This window comes from Moschus berezovskii, chromosome 13 (assembly GCF_049115385.1).
Source record: "Moschus berezovskii isolate FMDL1 chromosome 13, NW_MosBer_1.0, whole genome shotgun sequence".
Classification (NCBI taxonomy): Eukaryota; Metazoa; Chordata; class Mammalia; order Artiodactyla; family Moschidae; genus Moschus; species Moschus berezovskii.
In genome coordinates, this window is record NC_142472.1 from 74,907,744 (window position 1) to 74,930,332 (window position 22,589).

At 40.6% G+C, this 22,589-nt stretch overlaps 1 protein-coding gene across 7 annotated transcripts in view; it reads right to left on the bottom strand.

Annotated features, from left to right (window-relative positions):
- DGKH (diacylglycerol kinase eta) overlaps positions 1 to 22,589 on the bottom strand; it is a 222,025-nt gene that overhangs the window by 80,773 nt on the left and 118,663 nt on the right. For 6 of the 7 annotated variants that reach the window (XM_088842777.1, XM_088842778.1, XM_055426031.2 and 3 more), the window contains exons 5-8: positions 7,873 to 7,977; positions 7,466 to 7,598; positions 1,005 to 1,111; positions 211 to 336 (exon numbers count right to left, since the gene is read on the bottom strand). In XM_088842777.1, coding sequence (XP_088698903.1) covers positions 211 to 336; positions 1,005 to 1,111; positions 7,466 to 7,598; positions 7,873 to 7,977 — 471 coding nt within the window. Of the gene's footprint in view, positions 1 to 210; positions 337 to 1,004; positions 1,112 to 7,465; positions 7,599 to 7,872; positions 7,978 to 10,282; positions 11,390 to 22,589 lie in introns of those variants that run through there. The other variant, XM_055426035.2, reaches the window with a different exon arrangement.

Here is a 22,589-nt window from a genome sequence, read left to right on the forward strand (position 1 = left end):
CCCATGGACAGAGGAACCTGGCGGGCTACAGTCCACGGGGTCACAAGAGTCAGACACGATTAAGCGACTAAACCAGCACCACCAAAACGGGTACATGTACCATCAGGCTGTGCTCCGCCATCAGTTCTTAGCTTTTTCTCTAAATCACATAGATGAAGAGATACAGGAAGAAACATTTCTCTTAATGGAAAATATTTATAAAACTCTCACCATGGTTCTACACCAAAGGCATCTCCAGTCTTGAAGACGGAGAACACTGCCACACGTTTTGTCGCAGACAGCACACTTGGCGCTCACGGGCAAGTTACCCTCGAGCCACTGGTGAGGCATAGCCACCTACACAGCAGGAAGAAAGGGCAGTCAAGTTAAAGAACATGGAGGACATCATTCTTAGCCCAGGGAAGAGATACAATGATTTCTTACTCTATGGAATCAGCAACATGTATCATTCCTGGCATGCGTTCATTTCCCCCACTTTTAATGAGCATCTATTATGCCCCAGCACTATAGGGATACAAAAATAAAACTAACCCCCCTACCCTGCAGGATGTGTATTCTCGCTGAGCACACAGAGGGATTATCATAAACTGACCAGGAAGGGGTATCAGAGATTTGCATGCAAAGGAGATAAGGTTTTGAAGGTGGGAGGAGCAGGCCCCAAAGTCTGAGGAGTGAATGTCTTAAGTATACAGCTGAGCTGAGCCTTAAAGAGTACTTTAGTCGGCCAGATAAGGGTCTGCAACATCAGTCCAGCCCAACAACCCCTCCTAAGCCCTTACACACCAATCCCCTTAAAATTTAAGAGCTGAAAGAAGCTACGAAGGATTGAATTGAAAATAAAGTCACAATCCACCCAAACTTTCCATCTAATCCTAATAATCAACACTTCCTCTTAACTTTCTGTTGCAATTTAACTTATTAGAAGGCTCCCACTTAATTTCCACGGGAGCAGAGAATAACGGAGTGGGGGTGCCCGAGAGAGAGGGGAGCCGAAAGGAGCTTACCCCATCCTCGTTCTCGATGATGTCCTTCCCAATGGAGGCCAGGGTCGTCCACTTGCAGTTGTTTGTTGCCCTCACTGCACACCGTTTGTGAGCCTTAAATTTACACACTGAAAAAAAAGCCAACCATTGCTAAGTGAATATGTACTTCTGGACCAACGATGAAAGGAAATCACAGCATGAAATTTCAAAGGGGTGGGGAGGGAGAGTAGAAGACAATATTTTTTAAAGTTTCTATTACTCTGCTGCTGTGCTACTGCTGCTAAGTCACTTCAGTCGTGTCCGACTCTGTGTGACCCTGTAGACGGAAGCCCACCAGGCTCCCCTGTTCCTGGGATTCTCCAGGCAAGAACACTGGAATGGGTTGCCATTTCCTTCTCCAATGCATGAAAGTGGAAAGTGAAGTCGCTCAGTCACGTCCGACTCATAGTGATCCCATGGACTGCAGCCTAGCAGGCTCCTCCATCCATGGGATTTTCTAGGCAAGAGTACTGGAGTGGCTTGCCATTGCCTTCTCCGATTACTCTACAACAACAGTCAATATTCTAAAAAGCAAATATGATTATGTGCTTATGAAGCATTCTTATCAAGCTACAGATTGCTACTTAAAGATATTTTACTTACTCCTAAAAGAAGAAAGGAAATAAATACTAAAAGAATTAATTCTTGAGAAAGGAGACAACACACACACAAGAAGATAAAATTCAGTAATACAGGAGTTCTGGTAACATCCAGTTTCTAAGTCTGGATGCTGATTACATAAAAGCATTTAATTTGTGAAAATTCAACAAACTGAATACTCTTCTGATGTTTTCTTCTTTCTGTTTGTATATTACACTTAAATAAAAAGTTTGAAAATATCAGAGAGATAGAGAACAAGATAATTCAGGGGAATTTGAAAGCCCAAGTACGTCAAGAAAATATCCAGGCATCATGGGAAATACATTGACGAGGGTCACAAAGATGGCACTGTCTTTTAAAAGTGTCCTGTTGGGACTTCCCTGATGGTCCAGGGGCCAAGACTCTGTGCTCCCAATGCAGGGTCCCCAGGTTCGAGTCGGGATCAAGGAACTAGATCCCACGTGTCACAACCAAGACCCAGTACAGCCAAACAAATATTTTTTTAAAGTATCCTGTTGGAAGTGAGTAAGTAAAAAAGAGAAGAACAAACACAAATATATGGAATCTAGAAAGATGGTACTGATGAAATAATCTTCAGGCAGCAATGGAGACACAGACAAAGAGAACAGACTTATGCACACGGGCGGGGGGCAGGGGGTAAGGAAGGAGAGGGTCGGATGCAAGGAGACGTAATGTGGAAACACATTACCGTGTGTAAAAGAGATGCCACTGGGAACTCGTCCTTTGACTCAGCGAACTCAAACCAGAACTCTGTTAACAACCAAGAGGGGTGGGATGGGGAGGGAGGTGGGAGGAGGTTCGAGGGAGGTGACTTAGGTAAATCTACGGCTGGTTCATGCTGATGTATGGCAGAAACCAACATAACACTGTAAAGCAATTGCGTGTATGTTAGTCACTCAGTCGTGTCCGACTCTTTGCGACCCCATGGACTGTAGCCCGCCAGGCTCCTCTGTCCATGGGATTCTCCAGGCAAGAATACTAGAGTGGGTTGCCATTCCCTTCTCCAGAGGAACTTCCCAACCCAGGGATTGAAGCTGGTCTCCAGCGTCACAGGCAAATTCTTTACTGTTTGAACTACAGGGAAGTCCTAGGGATATATCCCTTGAGTAAAAACAAATAATGTTTTTTAAAAAAAGATTTTAAAAGTATCCTGTTGGGATGACTACATGATAATGCAGAAGAAAGGAATAATGAAGTGACACTCCCACTACATGCATCACTAAAGTGCCCAGCTATATTATCTGAAAGGTACCTACAAAAGAGAAATATGAGAAAACAGCAAGACAGAAGCAGCACATACATGAAAACAACAAATAAACCACAGATTATTTGAAAAATTAAACCTTGCTTATGAAAATCAGAACTTGACTACTACTAAGCTTAGCCATCCCTGTAAGGACACACATTGTTGTTTAGCTGCTCAGTCCTGTCTGACTCTTTGCGACCCCATGGACTGCAGCCCACCAGGCTCCTCTGTCCATGTGATTCTCCAGGCAAGAATACTGGAGTGGGTTGCCATGTCCTCCTCCATAGGATCTTCCCGACCCAGGGATTGAACCCGTGTCTCCTGCATTGCAGGTGGATTCTTTACCATTGAGCCACCAGGGAAGCCCACCAAGGACACGCATTACACACATTTAGCCAATCGCTAATGAATATTGACGTTATAAAGAGTTTCTGACTTTTCAGAGCAATATTTAAAAGCAGACATCATTTTGGTAGAAACATAATAAGGTACCTGTTGCAAATTCAAAATGAAAAGGTGGCTCCTTTTCGCATGGTTTTTGAATTTCTACCACTAAACCATTAACAAATTTGAAATAACAGGTTATGAGCCCTTCTCTTTAAATTGTCTTAATTTAATATAACATGAAAACAAACAGGTCAAGTAAGATAAATAAGATGCCTATATAGCCAAATGTTCAGAATGCTTCAGGTATCATAAATAGCCAGTATATAAATGGCCACTTAAATTGAACAGTTTTTCCTTAAAAACAAAATGAGTAAATAGATACTGGCAATGTTTCATTTACCTGCTCTTTTGTGTACACTGACAAATTCTTTCCTAGAAATCATAATATTTTTGCTATAAATGACTTTGTGATTCAAGCACAGACCTGATATAGAAAACAAATTTTGCACTTCATTGCTGAGAAACAGTAAAGAAACAGCATCACAGGAAGTAAGCTTCGTTTGAAAAGTCACTTCAGCATGATCTCTGCTCCCTTTTGCTATAAGGCAAGTGACTTTTACATTAGTTAGTATTTTAAATTATTTAAATGGCTCAATCTGTTATTTTATTTCTCAAAAGAATGGTTCTACTTTTAGTTTTAAAAAGGCAAGCTGTTTTCTAAGTACAAATAAGTGTTGATAGTCAATAACTTTTCTAAGAGACAAAGAAGGAAGTAATATAAAGAGGGCAACAGGGTCTAACTTCATGGCTTTTTAAAGATTTTGTCATTAAAAATTAAACGGTGCATGAAAAATAAAAATCACTTTTATAATAATAAAGTCGTTCATGCAATGAGCATTGAGATTCACAAAGGTGTTTAATATAAGACATAACGATTACAATAGAACAAACTGGGCTGAAATTATGGTCACTAAAGAATGGACATGAGGAATAGGCACCTTAATTTGGTAGGGGACAATTTTCTCCAAACAAGTGATTCTGAAACAAAGCATTTTTTCCTGACCTATAATAGCCATTATTTTAAACCAGAGAACTTAAAAAATACACTGGCTTGTAATAAAATTACGATTCTTTATTGCAATATAGTCTTTAACAAGTTTTAAGTGTTCAACAGTGGTTAAGACAAAAATTCATAAATACCCATGTAGAGATATTTTATGCTGCTGATTAAAAAGAATTACTATCTAACTTTGTATTCTTAGAGTGCTGTTTAAATACCTGTGAAACACAATTAAGCTCTGAAATTATAATTAACGTTCTCGACTGATTTAGGGAATTATCTGTGAAATGTATTCTCTGCCTTCTGTTTTTCATTCATATATTTTGCATATGCAAGGCTTTAAAATGATAATTCAGTTATTGTTCAACACAAGCCTAGAAGACAACTCAGTACAGATTCCTTTTACTGTGAAAAGCGGGCAGAAAGACTAAGTAAATATTACTATATTTTGGCATTGCACCCTGGAAACTGGATTCTATTACAATACATTATTCATTGTCATTATTGAATGAATTTTTCCTGTATTTGCACCTCTGTTATAACTTTTAAAATTTTTTGTGTTGTAAGCCTTCAGTTTTGCTAAATAAGCAGTTTATACAGATTTCAAGAGGATTTCTAAAATTTAACTTTGTTTACAATAAACATATCCTAAATAACTACAGTCTCATAGAATAAAAAGGCTTCCCTGGTGGTTCATTGTAGAGAATCCCCCTGAAAATGCAGATGTGGGTTTGATCCTTGGATTAGGAAGATCCCCTGGAGATCTACTACCCACTCCAGTATTCTTGCCTGGGAAATCCCATGGACAGAGGAGCCTGGTGGGCTACAGTCCAAGGGGTCACAAAAGACTTAGCAACTAAACAATAAAACAACACAAAATAAAAGGCAACCTTTTTGGGTATTCATAAAACCGTTGGGATTTCTAAAATCTTCTGGTACAGTTCTAAATAAACTAATGGGCAGAATTTAAAATTTTTATCAACAAAAAAAGTTGAATACTAACATATATTCCTCTAAAAGATAATTTAAAAATGCTACAATTGAGACTTTTAAAATCAGAAACTTAATTATCAATAGAATAATGTAACACATCTTTCTAAAGACTTGGAAGTTTTTTATCCTCACCAGCTAATGTAATTTTCATTTTTCTTTTAAAATTAGAAAAATATTCAGTCATCTCACCGTTAAGTTCAACTCCTTAACTATCAGATCAGAAGGATACCACAGATCAGTTATAACAGTATCTAAGATACTATTAGATCTTACTTTTTTTTTTAGCAGTTTGAGGAATAACAGACTATAAGGTAACTGTAGGGGGGCTTTCCTCATAGCTCAGCTGGTAAAGAATCTGCCTGCAACGCAGGAGACCAGGGTTCAATTCCTGGGGTTGGGAAGATTCTCTGGAGAAGGAAATGGCAACCCACTCCTGTATTCTTGCCTGGAGAATCCCATGGACAGAGGAGACTGGCAGGCTATAGTCCATTGGGTCACAAGAGTCAGACATGACTTAGCGACTAAACCACCACCAAGGTAATTGTACAAAGACCTTCAGAATAACTCCATATAATCACTAAAGTCAGAATTATTATGTCTTTGTTTTCAATCATTTGTTAAATCTAAAAAAAATGTTTATGTCTCCTCCAAATTCTCATTTTCATGAATTTTAATGCATCAGGCCATGACACAATCTGTAATTGTCTGCTTGATGAATTTCTTATACAACTCACCTACAAATGTCTACAATTTATCAGACTAGAAAAGTAGCATCATTGTATGCATTCTCTTATTTCATTTCTATAGTATTCTGTGAGATATAAATGACTATTATGCCCATTTGAGAGAGGAGGAAGCAAAAGTCTAAAAGGGTAAAACTAGTCCTGGTCATAGTTTGTAGTGTTGAAACTGGAATCCAAACTCGCAGAGTTTAACTACAGAACTCTATTCTTATGCACTAAGCTGTGTCATGTTAAATAGCTGAAATACTGATGTATCTTGGATTTTATAATTCAAAATGAGTTAAAACTGTGACCCTATTTCTAATTTATTATTTAATTGTAATGCAGTTATATTACAAAGTTACCTAAGAATTTTTTGTATTAAGACAGAAAAGCTAATAAGAGTATTATATGTAGTTTAGAAAGAAGTACACAGTGATGGAACCACTGAGCTATTAAATAAATCAAAAGAAGGTATGAGTTTTCTCCTGGTGACGTTAAGTGGTTACTTCTCTTAAATTTAAAATTAACCCACAAATCCTGTGATGAGAACAACAGCATAGACCTTGTTTTTAGAAAACTTTAAGGAAACTTAAAAGCATGTGTGTGTTAGTCACTCATTCATGTCCAACTCTTTGCAACCCCATGGACTGTAGATAGCCAACTCCTCTGTCCATGGGATTCTCCAGGCAAGAATACTGGAGTGGGTTGCCATTCCCTTCTCCAGAGGATCTTCCTGATCCAGGGATCGAACCCAGGTCTCCTGCAATGCAGGCAGATTCTGTAGCATCTGAGCCACCGGGGAAGCCCCATTTATATTAAACACAAGTGAAATAAAACATTTAAAATGAGGTAGCATAAGTAACAAGTGGAAATTCTGCCAAAAGAGTGTATACTGTCCACCAGAAAGTTTTGTCCTCTATAATCAAACAGAACAGAAAAAGAATGCTGGAAAATGAGAGTGATATACACAGTCTACAGAATTTTCTTTACCAGCAGATGCTAGTTCCTGAGGAGGGACATGCCATACTTTGATTTATGCGTGTATGCTCACGCACTCGTCGTGTCCTACTCTTCGCAGCTGTTTGGACCAAAGCCCACCAGGCTCCTCTGTCCATGGGATTTTTCAGGCAAGAATACTGGAGTGGGTTGACATGTCCTCCTTCAGATGATTTCATGTTATCTTTTCCTAAGCTAAACTATTTTCTAAGTCGTTCATATCTGGGCAGAGCTCCACTTGAAGCCACAGTATAAGGACAACACTCTGGTCCCCCGCGAGGCTCCCACTTACTGCTTCCACCCAAGGGCAGTGTCTTGCTGCGATGCTCTTTCCTCTGTTCACAGAGGTACCAGAGGCAGCATGTTTACAGTAAGGATAGTGTCGAGGGAGGACACGCCCCGGATGCTACTGTACCTTCGCAGGACAGGCCGTGGGAGGTGACTCCAGAAAGACTCTCTCGGCACACGTTACAGAAAGTGGGTCGGGCGTGGGAGCACGCGTACCAGTTATGCATCCCTGAGAAATGTTCCACGTTAAACTGGGCCACCTGGAAACGAGACATCAGTGTAGGTTTGCCAAACAAGAGAACAGGACTACATTCAGAAGGTACATAATGATGATCGAAATTTCAAATCCATTATTTTTAAAACTAAAACACTTTGCTTTAGCTAAAAAAAAAACAAAACAAAACTATATCAGTTTTAAACAGGTTGCTGAATGAATCTACACATACTTCGTTTTCCCCACAGAGTAGAGCTGTAGCATTATGGTTCACATTTATTCTCTAAGAGTGCAAGAGGCCAAGAGAGATGCTACTTTACCTCGTAAGGTTCTCTGGTCTGTACAGACTTCAGCGAGCTGATCCAATCCTCCATCTCTTTCCTGTTCTCAGCGCACAGCATTAGTCTTCTAAATGGAGTGATTATCTGAAAGGGAGAATTCAACCTAATGACTGCTAACAGGCAACACAGAGAAGTTATTACAAGACCTAACATCTTGCAAGGTGATTCTATTTCTAACCTTTGAGTCCTTACTTCCTTGATGAATAAAGTATGATTCCCTATAGTAAATGGATTTAGTTCTCACTGTGGTACAGAATGTTTCTAGGAAAGACACATTCTGACGAATCTTTTCTGGTTTTTTATCTCATTACTATTCACTTTTCAGGCTTTTCAGCCCTTTACCCAAGTCTATGAACTCAAATGAGCAGAGTATTCTTATTTCATGGAATATATCTTAAAAATTAATTTAAAATATACTTCAAAATAAGTCACAGTAAGCTTAGAATTAATACATTTTTCAATATGGAAATTTTTTTAATTCGAAAATCAAAGGAATGTAATATTAAATTATTTCATAATGGGTTCATTACAGCTTCAAGACTATTCTGTTTTAAGTAATGTTGGGTTTACACATCCTTCCCATGGCCTATTGTAACATGATTTATGCGATGAACTTTTCTTCCTATTGTGTAGAACTCCATTGTACTACTTCTTAGTGAGAGCAGGCAAGAGGAATTAGCATGCAAGTCCTTTAGCTGGCTTTAAGAGAAGAAAATGATTGTGACTTTCACCTTTTTTCTCATGTTACTAAAGAAGGCAAATTCATTACACCAAGAATTTTAAAGCAAGAGGAATAAAAATTTCATGCTGTTATAGTACCAAAAGTAAGATTCTTCGAGGTAAGATTCTGAAATGACTTGAAAGCAGCCACTATTTATGTGTGAATACAATACTCTGGTTGTAATCTTGAAGTTGCTACATGCTAAGCATTTACAGAAAGCAGGGACCATTTATTTATTTGTGAAAGAAAAACAAAATGTTACATTACTACTCAGAAACTAATTCCAAATAATAAACTATATATTTATTTATAGAGCAAACAAGAAATTTTCTCAGGTTAAAAGCCATTTGATTGAGTGATAATCTACATAGTGCATTAGAGAGCAGATTTCCCAAGTTATGGAAAAGTAATAATTATTAAAAAAAAAACAAAAAAAACCACGGAGCACTTCTCCAAAGGAGTAAACTGGCAAGCCTCAATCACTACAGTTCATCTTAGGAAATAAGTCCTTTATTCAAAGCTACAGAGCTCAGCACAGTTGCAGCTACTCACCGGTCATTGCCTAGTGCCCCCTCTCAACCGTCATTAGTTAAGGCTAACAATCCTTCTGCAGACCAAGGGGACTTTAGTACACTGCACAGGCACTCGTGCTTAAATACAGCTGGCCAGAAGTCACGTGGATGGGGAGCACGAGCCACTCAGCACTGAGTATTTGTTAATTGCATACGAAATTGAACAGAACCTCACTTTTCTTCTGTTTTCCACTATGCTCCCTGGATAAAGCTTATTAGCAATTGGTCACTCCTCTTCCTCAATAAATAGTTAATGCAAAGAGCAATGCCTCCCTCATGACTTATGAGCCAAATGGATGCTTTATTGCTTCAAAATGTTTTTCCAGGACAGCTGGAGTGCAGCAGAGAGGTACCATTAAATGATAAAACACCCCTGGCTCCAGTGACTGGCACAACACTCCAGAAATATCTGCATGTCAATGGGACTGACTGAGTAAATCTGGTATTTAAATAAGTATCACCTCCTGTATGCTTACTTAATTTTTCTGCTATATGAGATGATGTCTCTTTAAGGATTCCTTCTCTTTCACTATGATCTTTGAGTGAGATACATATTCTACAGGTAAATAAACCAGGCTTGCTAGCTTATTCTTTCGTTTTGCTGTTATTGTTGTTGTTAATTTCTTAGTAAAGCAGGACGTCTGATGGTTTTAACTATCTTTAATGGCTTAATATTCCTTAAAAGCCATCGTGAATTCTATATAAAGAGGGTAAAGAAAGATGGAGAAATAGCTTCTAATTTTTCTTGCAGTTTTTGGAACTACACAAATGCTTCAATGCTGAAGGATTTCAGCAACATAAATCATGCATGTACTTCATGCATTCACAAAGTAAAATGTTTACATTTTCAAATTCTCCTTTTTAAAAAAACGCGTTTTAAAATGGGCAATAATAAGCCAGTAAAGATCATAATATATTCTTAAAATATAAGATTTTTTTGAGCCATACAGAAATTATAAATCATCAGGATTTACAAGCCTTGTGATTAAGAAATCTACTGATTATCAGGTTAAGATGTTGATCCAGAAAAAGGAAATCCTCCATAAATCATGAAATTCAGAGAGATCTCGTTTTGCGCCTGCAGGACCAAAAATACCTCAGGGAGCAGCCCAGAACTGGCTGGGCTGAACAGCAGACAAGACTGGTTCACCAAGCAAACCGGTAACACCTCCCAGATTGCGGCTTTCCCCTGTGGGTTAATCGCTCATCCATCCGCCAAAGCACGAGTCTTCTCCCCACCTTTAACTTAAATTCTTCCTCATCACTGAGAAGAGGAGGAAAAGAATCTGACAGTCACAGCTGCTAACTGATGGGCTCTGGTTGCATCGTCACCAAACCCCATTAAACTACAGTAGTCCCTCATCCAAATTTTTATTAGGAAAATATCTGAGAAGCAGCAAACTCTGAGAATTACTTAGTTCTACTCTGAAAGCCTTGTTATTACAACAGACAAGGGAGTAGGGTGGGGAGATGGAAGGACGGAAGAGGGGCCATTCCCAGGGAAGACTAAGTTTGTGGGTGCTCACTCAGTCTTGTCTGACTCTTTGTGGCCCCATGGACTGCAGCCCACCAGGCTCCTCCCGTCCATGAGATTTCCCAGGCAAGAATACTGGTGTGGGTTGCCATTTCTCTCTCCAGGGGATTTTTCTGACCCAGGAATCTAACCTGTGTCTCCTGCTTTGGAAAGGGAATTCTTTACCCACTAAGTCATCGGGGCCCTACTGGGGGCCAAAGCTGGGATGTTTCCAGAAGTAGAGGACTTTCTCCCTTTATTAAGCGATTTGCACTTTACCTATTGTAAGGCATCCCCAGCTTCCCCAGTGGCTCACCAGTAAAGAACTCACCTGCCAATGAGGAGACATGGTTCTATCCCTGGAGTACAAAGGAAAGACATCTAACACTACTATGTATAAGATACATAACCAACAAATACCTACTGTACAGCACAGGGAACCCTCATCAGAATTCTATGATAACCTATATGTGAAAAGAATATGAAAAAGAATGAATATATATATATACAGAGAGAGATATAACTGAATCACCTTGCTGTATACCTGAACTAGCACAACACTGTAAAGCAACTACGATCCAATAAAATTTTTTTAAAAAGGAAAGATATCTAAATTAGTTTTCTTTTTTTACTAAGAAATATATTAATAACTTTTTTATTAACATGCATTTCAGGTTCACAGCATGTTAATGCATCATCTGTATTACACAAAGTAATCACCTCCAAAAGTCTATTTGCCATTCATTACTGCACAGTTCGACTACTTCACCCTTTTTTTTTTATTTATGCCCTTCTTTGTCTTTCTTTATCTCTTTGCTTCATTTATTTTTTTTCTCTTTTATTTATTTTATTTGGAGGCTAATTACTTTACATTATTGTATTGGTTTTGCCATACATTGACATGAATCTGCCCCGGGTGTACATATGTTCCCCATCCTGAACCCCCCTCCCACATCCCTCCCCTTCCCATCCCTCTGATTCATCCAAGTACACCAACCCCGAGCATCTTGTATCATGCATCAAATTTGGACTGGCGATTCATTTCACATATGATAATATACATGTTTCAATGCCATTCTCTCAAATCATCCCACCCTTCCTCTCTCCCACAGAGTCCAAAAGACTGTTCTATACATCTGTGTTTCTTTTGTTATCTAGTATACAGGGTTATCGTTATCATCTTTCTAAATTCCATATATTTGCGTTAATATACTGTATTGGTTTTTTTCTTTCTGGCTTGCTTCACTCTGTATAATAGGCTCCAGTTTCATCCACCTCATTAGAACTGATTCAAATGTATTCTTTTTAATGGCTGAGTAATACTCCATTGTGTAAATGTACCACAGCTTTCTTATCCATTCGTCTGTAGATGGACATCTAGGTTGCTTCCATGTCCTGGCTATTATAAATTAGTTTTCTAAGTGCTACCTCGAATAAAACACAAACTCTGCAGAAACAGAGATACTCTTTCACTTTGATGGTTACTGACCTATAAGGGTTAATCCAACAACATGATTATGTTGTAAAAGGGTCAAGAATTTTTCAGTCCAGTAAAGCATGTAATAAAACAATCTGGCATTAATATATAAAATTATATCAAAGAGCAACATTAAGTTAAGACTTTAAATACATGAACAGGAAAAAACAAATAACTGCATTGGTCATCCTTCAGTGAAAGAACTGTAGATAATTTAAATATTTTGTTTTGGTTTGTCTGTGGTTTCTGAAGCAAATATGTAGTATTTCAGTCATAAAAACATTCTTTAATTTTTTTTTACTAACATTAGAACAGGAATTTAAAACTTTGCACTGTCTCAAAGCAGAAGTTTTCAAACTTGGCCGTACTTTAAAATCACCTGGGAGACTTTAAAAAATTCTAATGTCAAGGCCATGCTCCACACTGATGAACTCAGAACATAAGAGGGTGGGATCCAGCTACCAGTTGTAATTTTTTTAAACTCCCAAGTGATTCCACAGTGCAGCCAAGTTTGAGAGCCAACGTTCTAACGATGCGTGCGTGTTCAGTCACTCAGGCGCTCAGTCATGTCCGACTCTTTGCAACTTCATGGACTGTAGCCCGCCAGACTCTTCTGTCCATGGGATTTCCCAGGCAAGAATATAGGAGCGGGTTGCCATTTCTAAAGATATTTTATTGTAAATTCCCAACTGGAAACCACGAATGTAATAACAGAGTGATTCAGTGTCTAAATCCTGAAGTCAGAATGAATACCAACAGCATCCTTCCTTAGGTGTGTGGCTAGGAATGCCCCCTGGCTCTCTGAGCCTCAGTTTCGCATCTGCAAAGAGAGGCTGGAACAGCTCCTCACAGCTCTGCAGAGTGTGGTGTGGATTAGGGAGACAATCCAAGCAAAGCCCTCAGCACAGTGTCTGTTAGGAAGCCAGAGATGAGATGAGGTACATATTCACAGTTTTCTTCTATAATATACATATTTCTTGTTAAAGTTTGCATGCGTGTTAAGTCGCTTCAGTCATGTCCAACTCTTTGTGAGCCCGTGGACTGTAGCCTGCAGGGCTCCTCTGTCCATGGGATTCTCTAGGCAAGAATACAGGAGTGGGTTGCCATGCCCTTCTCCAGGGAATCTTCCCAACCCAAGAATCAAACCCTCATCTCTTATGTCTTCTCCATTAAGAGGCAGGGTCTTTACCACTAGCACTGTGTAAGTGTGGTAATCAGTTCAGTTCAGTCGCTCAGTCGTGTCCGACTCTCCGCAACCCCATGAATCACAGCACACCAGGCCTCCCTGTCCATCACCAACTCCCAGAGTTCACTCAAACTCATGTCCATAGAGTCGGTAATGCCATCCAGCCATCTCATCCTCTATCGTCCCCTTCTCCTCCCACCCCCAATCCCTCCCGGGATCAGAGTCTTTTCCAGTGAGTCAACTCTTCCAATGAGGTGGCCAAAGTATTGGAGTTTCAGCTTTAGCATCAGTCCTTCCAGTAACACCCAGGACCCAGAGACAAAAGTAATAGGAACTCGGGTCAAAAATGGAGGCATTTTGCCAACAAAATAGTCACTGAGTAGGAAACCACCCAAACAGAGTTAAAGATAATGACTATTCCTTGGAAGACATTAGGAAATATCAACAAGCAAATCAGGAAGCAATGGTCCCCCCCCTTTAATTGCACTGTGTCTAACCTTACCCAAAGCAGGATTATGATGGCGAAAGTCTTACCAAAGTGCATGAGATCCCAGCACAGCAGGGAAAGAGTTCAGAATACGGTCTCTGGTAGCTATTATGACTCAACTAATTAAGACAGAGGGCTCCTACTGCAGGGATGGGGGAGGTGGGCAGAGGAGGGAGTGAGAGAAAGTGTGTGTGTGTGAGCACACGTGTGAGAGAGGGAATGAGGTGGAGGTGGTGGTGAACGTGTGTGTGTGTTAGTCTCTCAGTCGAGTCCGACTCTTGCAACCCCATAGACTGCAGCCCACCAGGCCCCTCTGTCCATGGGATTCTCCAGGCAAGAACACTGGAGTGGGTTGCCATTTCCTTCTCCAAAAGGAACTATAGAAAGAAAGAAAAGTGAAGTCGCTCAGTCGTGTCCGACTCTTTGCGACCCCACAGGATGTAGCCTTCCAGGCTCCTCTATCCATGGAATTTTCCAGGCAAGAGTACTGGAGTGGGTTGCCATTGCCTTCTCTAGTGTATATACATATACATATATGTATATATATATGTATAATACACGTCAGGTGGATATGTGTAAGATAGAATGTGTGTGTGTGTGTGTGAAAGAGAGTGTGTGTGGTGTGTTGCAGGGAAAAAAACGTAGAGGGTTCCTCCTGTTAATTAATATTTCTGTTTCTGCAATCACAGAAATTCTGCAACCTTCTCTGGTAACTTTAAGTGCCCAACAACTTTTTCTGTTAGAAAATTCTTATTTCTAATCTAAAGGGCTACTACATAGATATGTTTGCCTTCTGGCAAGTACTTACTGTTATATCTTTAGTGATTAATCCTGAATTGCCTTGATTGAAATAAAAATTCACATGCAGTGAGCAGCTCTTCTTGGAAAGCAGGACAAACAGAAAGTCTACTTGCACTATAATGATGTTTGTGGTCTGTATTTGCTATAACTTAGGGACTATACTTCCGGAGAAGGCAATGGCAAGCCACTCCAGTACTCTTGCCTAGAAAATCCCATGGACGGAGGAGCCTGGTAGGCTGCAGTCCATGGGGTCGCTACAAGTCAGACGTGACTGAGCGACTTCACTTTCACTTTTCACTTTCACATATTGGAGAAGGAAATGGCAACCCACTCCGGTGTTCTTGCCTGGAGAACCCCAGGGACGGGGGAGCCTGGTGGGCTGCCATCTGTGGGGTCGCACAGAGTCGGACACGACTAAAGTGACTTAGCAGCAGCAGCAATAGCAGGGACTATACTTCGACTTTGTTAAAGCCGAACCAGGTATAAATATATGTCTTTCTAACAGTAGGTCTGCTATACATGAAGTGGCCAAAAGCTCAGTCTTAATATTCCTCTTCCATCCTTCCTCATAAAATCTACATCCATCTCCTAAATTATGCATGTTCTCTTTTTTCTCATTCTTTTATGGAATGAAATAATTCACTTTGACAATTTAAATGTGCCAAACTGCAACATAGCTAAGCATCCTACATGAGTATTTTGAGAGCACAGATGCTCCCATACTTCAGAGAGTAAACAGAGACCGCTACATCCAAAGGCACAGGTCTTTAATGATGTGTCCATACTTGAATCAAGCCGAGAGTTTTTGCAAAACACGTTCCAAATCAGACTTGGTGAATCAAAATCTTATTGGGGGGGGCATGAATAATTTCAGATATTACTGTATATCAACAAAGCTATACAGGTAATTCTGGTGCACCTCCATTAATCAACCATGAAGGATAATAGAAGCTACCAATTTTCTTGTTAGTCAAGGAAGGATCTGGTCTAAATAATGTAAAGGAAATGATCTTAAGCTTTATGACTTTCTATGGGGAAAGTGCTCCCAAGTTTCCAGAGTTCTGCCCCTAGTAGTACTTCTTTGTGTGGGACCCATATTTAACCTGGAGAAGGAAATGGCAACCCACTGCAGTATTCTTGTCTGGAGGATCCCATGGACAGAGGAGCCTGGCGGGCTACAGTCCATGGGCTTGCAAAGAGTCGGACATGACTGAGCAAGCGACGATTACTCACTCACTCATATGTAACAGCCTGCCGCCTTTAGCACCCCAGGTGCTACAACATTAGTTACCAAATGGTGATCTCCAAGGTTTTTGTTTGGCCATTCTGTTGACCACTGAAGTGCTATGTTGTGAAACAACAAGTTAATATCTATCATATCAGACAGGTTCCTTGCTCATCACAGTACAAGCAGCTTAAACCTATTTTCTTCAGCTGACCACTCCATATCCTGTTGGTCCCTACAGGCACTGAGTTTGCAAATCCTACAAAACTCGGACGTCTTCACCTTCTAAGGTCAGTGCTTCCCTCTTTTATCATAGTTGCTTCAAGCCCCACTGGTTTTCTAAGATGACAAATACTGATCTAAAAAGTAATTTTTCTGAGGTGTTGATGGATGTGCTGCTGTGCTATGCTAAGTTGCTTCAGCCGTGTCCAACTCTGCGATGCTATGGACCGCAGCCTGCCAGGCTCCTCTGTCCATGGGGAAAGAATACTAGAGTAGGTTGCCATGCCCTCCTCCATGGGATCTTCCCAACCCAGGGACTGAACCCAGGTCTCCTGCATTGCAGGTGGATTCTGCACAGTCTGAGCCACCAGGGAAACCCATGAATACTGGAGTGGGTAGCCTATCCTTCTCCAAGGGATCTTCCCAACCCAGGAATTGAATCGGGGTCTTCTGCATTGCAGGCAGATTCTTTACCAGCTGAGCTACTAGGGAAGCCCCCTACTTTCTATACAAGGGGTTTAAAAAGTGTTACAGCAAATTTAAAAAAAATTATTCCTTCACTGTAAAATACTGAACTAAGTAACTATGGTCAACTCAGTATCTCTTTCCTTTCATAGCTTCTGTATACCCAAGTTTTGTTTGCGAAGAAAGATGGAAAAGAGGCAGAGTTAAAATCTGGCAACTAAATTTTGAGGGATGCCTACTAAAGAATGAGGGGTCAATACAATGATGAGAAAGATTTGCTTTAAAGCGCTTCAGATAAAACAGAGAAAAGAGAGGACAGATAGGTCAAGTGTGCCAACATCTAGACGGCAGTAAGAGTGAGGCCAGGAGGGTATGGGGGTTCACCACAGTTATTCTGAGTCTGGATTAAAAAAAATGTACCAAGCGTTTGGGAACCCCAAGCAAAGCTCTTTAAGGAAATGGGAAGGCAAGGGATGTGGGTTCTTAACTCTCGGTCTGCAGGCCACACTCACCAGGACACAAGCGTCTGACCTCCCGCTTCCTTCTTCCATGCTGCTGCTGCCTAGTTGCTTCAGTCACGTCTGAGTCTGTGCGACCCCGTGGACTGCAGCCCGCCAGGCTCTTCTGTCCATGGGGATTCTCCAGGCAAGAATAATCGAGTGGGTTCCCGTGCCTTCCTCCAGGGGAATCGTCTCAACCCAGGGATTGAACTTGGGTCTCCTGCATTGCAGGCAGATTCTTTATCACTGTGCCACCAGGGAAGCCCTCCTTCTCCCATACCAAACTCAAATTAGATGAGTAATGTGGTTCCCTTGCTCAAATGACCCAAAATGTCCACAGAATCTAATGAAGCAAGATTTCCGATTACTGATGGAGATGGGGTGGGATAAAATATGCTGCAGAGAGCTGTGTAAATCCTGCTGCTGCTGCTAAGTTGCTTCAGTCGTGTCCAACTCTGTGAGACCCCATAGACGGCAGCCCACCAGGCTCCTACTCCCATATAATTCTTGAGTTTCAATGATTCTGCTTAAGATTAAGCCTGTAGGTCACAAAACTTGATACAGGGAATCATGCCCTCATAACAATGTCATTTTCCATGCTAATTTGATTTTCCTTATAACCTACTGTTGGATTTTTTAAATTGTCTTAGAATGTCAAATATAAATAACATAAATTCTGGTACCTGTTCCCCTGAAAAAAGAACCAAAGACTTCAATGCTATCAGTACCAATACTCTCTCTACATATCTAGTATTTCCACAGGATCTCACATTCTAAAAATCAAAGTTTCCCTTCACTTTCAAAAAATCTAAAATATTCAAAAATAAAAATTTTCTTGAAAAACAATAAAATATTAACACTATAAAATAGAGACTTGTAAGCTGCCAGAATCTAAATATTTTTCAAAGGAGCAATGAACTCAACATTATATAATTCATATAGTCTTAAGAATCTATACAAAAACTGTAAAAGAAAGCAGTGCATTTAACATCTTTATGGGAATGTCATGTCTTTAAGGTTTCGCTTCGGGGTAATTGTTCTGTCACTTCCTAGAAGCATTTGGTTCACTAGAGAGCCAAAGAGGGGACACAGTGAAGCTGTAAAGATAGTACCTCTGAAGCTGTGCTTCCCTGACCTGCTATCCCTGGAAAAGAAGACGTGGCGAAGGCTTCATGGAGGCTATTAAGGAAAGCCATGAAAGTGTTCCTTGTTGGGATTTCCTATTTATCATTTACATACATAAATTAGTTGTATAATGACAAACCACTGTTTCTTTGAAGACAAAATTTGTATTCCAGTCAGTATTAACAGTCTCTTATAACTCAAATTACCTATAATTACTAACGCTGTTGTTTAGTTATATCAAGTCACATCCAATTCTTTCATGACCCCCTGGACTGTAGCCACCAGGCTCCTCTGTCCATAGGGTTTTTCCTGGCATGAATACTAGATCCAGTTGCCATTTCCTTCTCCAAGGAATCTTCCCGACCCAGGGATTGAACCCACGTCTCCTGCATCTCCTGCGTCGGCTGGGAAGTACAATTATTAATGTCAGGCAATCCCTACTGTATTAGTTTGCTATTTCTGCTATAACAAAGGATTCCCATACAGTTGTGATAGGAGTTTGAAATCAAAGGTGTTGAAGGGCTACATTCCTTCTCGAGGCTATAGGAAGAATCTATTTCCTGTTTTTTTTTCAGTTTCTAGAAGGCAATGGCAAGCCACTCCAGTACTCTTGCCTAGAAAATCCCATGGATGGAGGAGCCTGGTAGGCTGCAGTCCATGGGGTCGCTAAGGGTTGGACACGACTGAGCGACTTCACTTTCACTTTTCACTTTCACACATTGGAGAAGGAAATGGCAACCCACTCCAGTGTTCTTGCCTGGAGAATCCCAGGGACGGGGGACCGTGGTGGACTTCTGTCTATGGGGTCACACAGAGTCGGACACGACTGAAGTGACGCAGCAGCAGCAGCAGAGGCTGACTGCATTCCTCGGCTCATGGTGCCTTCCTTTATCGCATCGTTTCAAACATTTTCTTCTCTGACTCTGATTCCTCTTGCCTCCCTCTTACAAGGACCCAAGTGATTACACTGGGCCCACTTCAATAATCCAGGATAACCTCATCTCAGTATCCTTAACATAATGACAACTAGCGAGTCTCTTTTGCCATAGAAAGTGATGTTCACCGGTAACAGGAATTAGGGTGTAAACATCTTCAGGGTTCATTATCCAGCTTACCACACCCACAAAATAAATATATAGTTGTAACTTTAGATATTGTAATAATGAACTGATAAATCAATGATAGCCCTAGTATATTTTATTATATTTATAATTTTAATTAATATCCATGGATGCAAACAACTTCTCTTCAAAGGGATTAATAAATTAAGTTCCTTAAAAATAGGAGGCTCTTCACATGGAAACTCTGCCCAATGTTACGTGGCAGCCTGGATGGGAGGGGAGTTCACAGGGGAATGGATATATGTGCATGTATGGCTGAGTCCCTTCACTATTCACCTGAAACTATCACAACATTGTTAACTGGCTCTACATCAATACAAAATAAAAAGTTTTTTAAAAATAGGAGGCTCTTATGTTGAAAAATGGGATTTCCCTGGTGGCTCAGACCGGTTTGATCCCTGGATTGGGAAGATCCCCTGGAAAAAGGAATGGTAACGCACCCTCTTCCAACAACACAAGAGAAGACTCTACACATGGACATCACCAGATGGTCAACACCGAAATCAGATTGATTATATTCTTTGCAACCAAAGATGGAGAAGCTGTATACAGTTAGCGAAAACAAGACCAGGAGCTGACTGTGGCTCAGATCATGAACTCCTTATTGCGAAGTTCAGACTTAAATTGAAGAAAGTAGGGAAAACCACTAGACCATTCAGATATGACCTCAATCAAATCCCTTATGATTATGCAGTGGAAGTGAGAAATAGATTTAAGGGACTAGATCTGATTGATAGAGTGCCTGATGAACTCTGGACGGAGGTTCGTGACATTGTACAGGAGACAGGGACCAAGACCATCCCCATGGAAAAGAAATGCAAAAGAGCGAAATGGCTGTCTGAGGAGGCCTTACAAATAGCTGTAAAAAGAAGAGAGGCGAAAAGCAAAGGAGAAAAGGAAAGATATAAGCATCTGAATGCAGAGTTCCAAAGAATAGCAAGGAGAGATAAGAAAGCCTTCCTCAGTGATCAATGCAAAGAAATAGAGGAAAACAACAGAATAGGAAAAACAAGAGACCTCTTCAAGAAAATTAGAGATTCCAAGGGAACTTTTCATGCAAAGATGGGCTCGATAAAGGACAGAAATGGTATGGACCTAACAGAAGCAGAAGATATTAAGAAGAGGTGGCAGGAATACACAGAAGAACTGTACAAAAAAGATCTTCACGACCAAGATAGTCACGATAATGTGATCACTGACCTAGAGCCAGACATCTTGGAATGTGAAGTCAAGTGGGCCTTAGAAAGCATCACTACGAACAAAGCTAGTGGTGGTGATGGAATTCCAGTTGAGCTATTTCAAGTCTTGAAAGATGATGCTGTGAAAGTGCTGCACTCAATATGCCAGCAGATTTGGAAAACTCAGCAGTGGCCACAGGACTGGAAGAGGTCAGTCTTCATTCCAATCCCAAAGAAAGGCAATGCCAAAGAATGCTCAAACTACCGCACAATTGCACTCATCTCACACGCTAGTAAAGTCATGCTCAAAATTCTCCAAGCCAGGCTTCAGCAGTATGTAAACCGTGAACTCCCAGATGTTCAAGCAGGTTTTAGAAAAGGCAGAGGCACCAGAGATCAAATTGCCAACATCCGCTGGATCATGGAGAAAGCAAGAGAGTTTCAGAAAAACATCTATTTCTGCTTCATTGACTATGCCAAAGCCTTTGACTGTGTGGATCACAATAAACTGTGGAACATTCTGAAAGAGATGGGAATCCCAGACCACCTGACCTGCCTCTTGAGAAACCTGTATGCAGGTCAGGAAGCAACAGTTAGAACCGGTCATGGAACAACAGACTGGTTCCAAATAGGAAAAGGAGTGCGTCAAGGTTGTATATTGTCACCTTGCTTATTTAACTTATATACAGAGTACATCATGAGGAACGCTGGGCTGGAAGAAGCACAAGCTGGAATCAAGATTGCTGGGAGAAATATCAATAACCTCAGATATGCAGATGACACTACCCTTATGGCAGAAAGTGAAGAGGAACTCAAAAGCCTCTTGATGAAAGTGAAAGAGGAAAGTGAAAAGGTTGGCTTGAAGCTCAACATTCAGAAAACAAAGATCATGGCATCTGGTCCCATCACTTCATGGGAAATAGATGGAAAAACAGTGGAAACAGTGTCAGACTTTGTTTTTTTGGGCTCCAAAATCACTGCAGATGCTGATTGCAGCCATGAAATTAAAAGACGCTTGCTCCTTGGAAGGAAAGTTATGACCAACCTTGATAGTATATTAAAAAGCAGAGACATTACTTTGCCGACCAAGGTCCGTCTAGTCAAGGCAATGGTTTTTCCCGTGGTCATGTATGGATGTGAGAGTTGGACTGTGAAGAAAGCTGATCGCCGAAGAATCGATGCTTTTGAACTGTGGTGTTGGAGAAGACTCTTGAGAGTCCCTTATACTGCAAGGAGATCCAACCAGTCCATTCTAAAGGAGATCAATCCTGGGTGTTCATTGGAGGGACTGATGCTAAAGCTGAAACTCCAATACTTTGGCCACCTCATGAGACGAGTTGACTCACTGGAAAAGACTCTGATGCTGGGAAAGGTTGGGGGCGGGAGGAGAAGGGGACGACGGAGAATGAGATGGCTGGATGGCATCACCGACTCTGTGGACATGAGTTTGAGTGTACTCCGGGAGTTGGTGATGGACAGGGAGGCCTGGCGTGCTGTGATTCATGGGGTCGCGGAGAGTCGGACACGACTGAGTGACTGAACTGAACTGAACTGAACTGAACGCACTCCAGTATTCTTGCCTGGGAAATCCCATTGTTAGAGAAGCCTGGAGGGCTACCGCCCATGGGGTCACAGAGAGTCAGATAACACATTCACTTTCATGTTAATGGACAGAATGATTACTCCTGCAGCATCTTATGTTTTCAGAGTGCCTTACTGTCAATGAGGTCACATACATTATCTCATTCAATCATCCAGATATTTAGCTGGCCAACATGATAGGTAAAAATAAATTTAACTTGTTTAAAACCTATTTAAACTTGTTAAATAGGAGAGCCAGAGTGTACAGTCACAATGTCCAGCTTCATATCACAACCTCTTTTTCTTGTTAAGCCAGACAAGTAGAGCCTGTTTCTCAGCTGCTGAAAGTGAAACCTCTTGTGCTATAAACTGAGATTTCAACTCTAAGAAACCAACTGTTAACAAAATAATTATGTCAACAGAAAATAAAAGACTTAAGATGAAGAAAGTTTCAGATTAGCAATAACAAAAAAAACTCCTATAAAATTTTCAAAATAACTAAGCTATAACTTAACTATATAA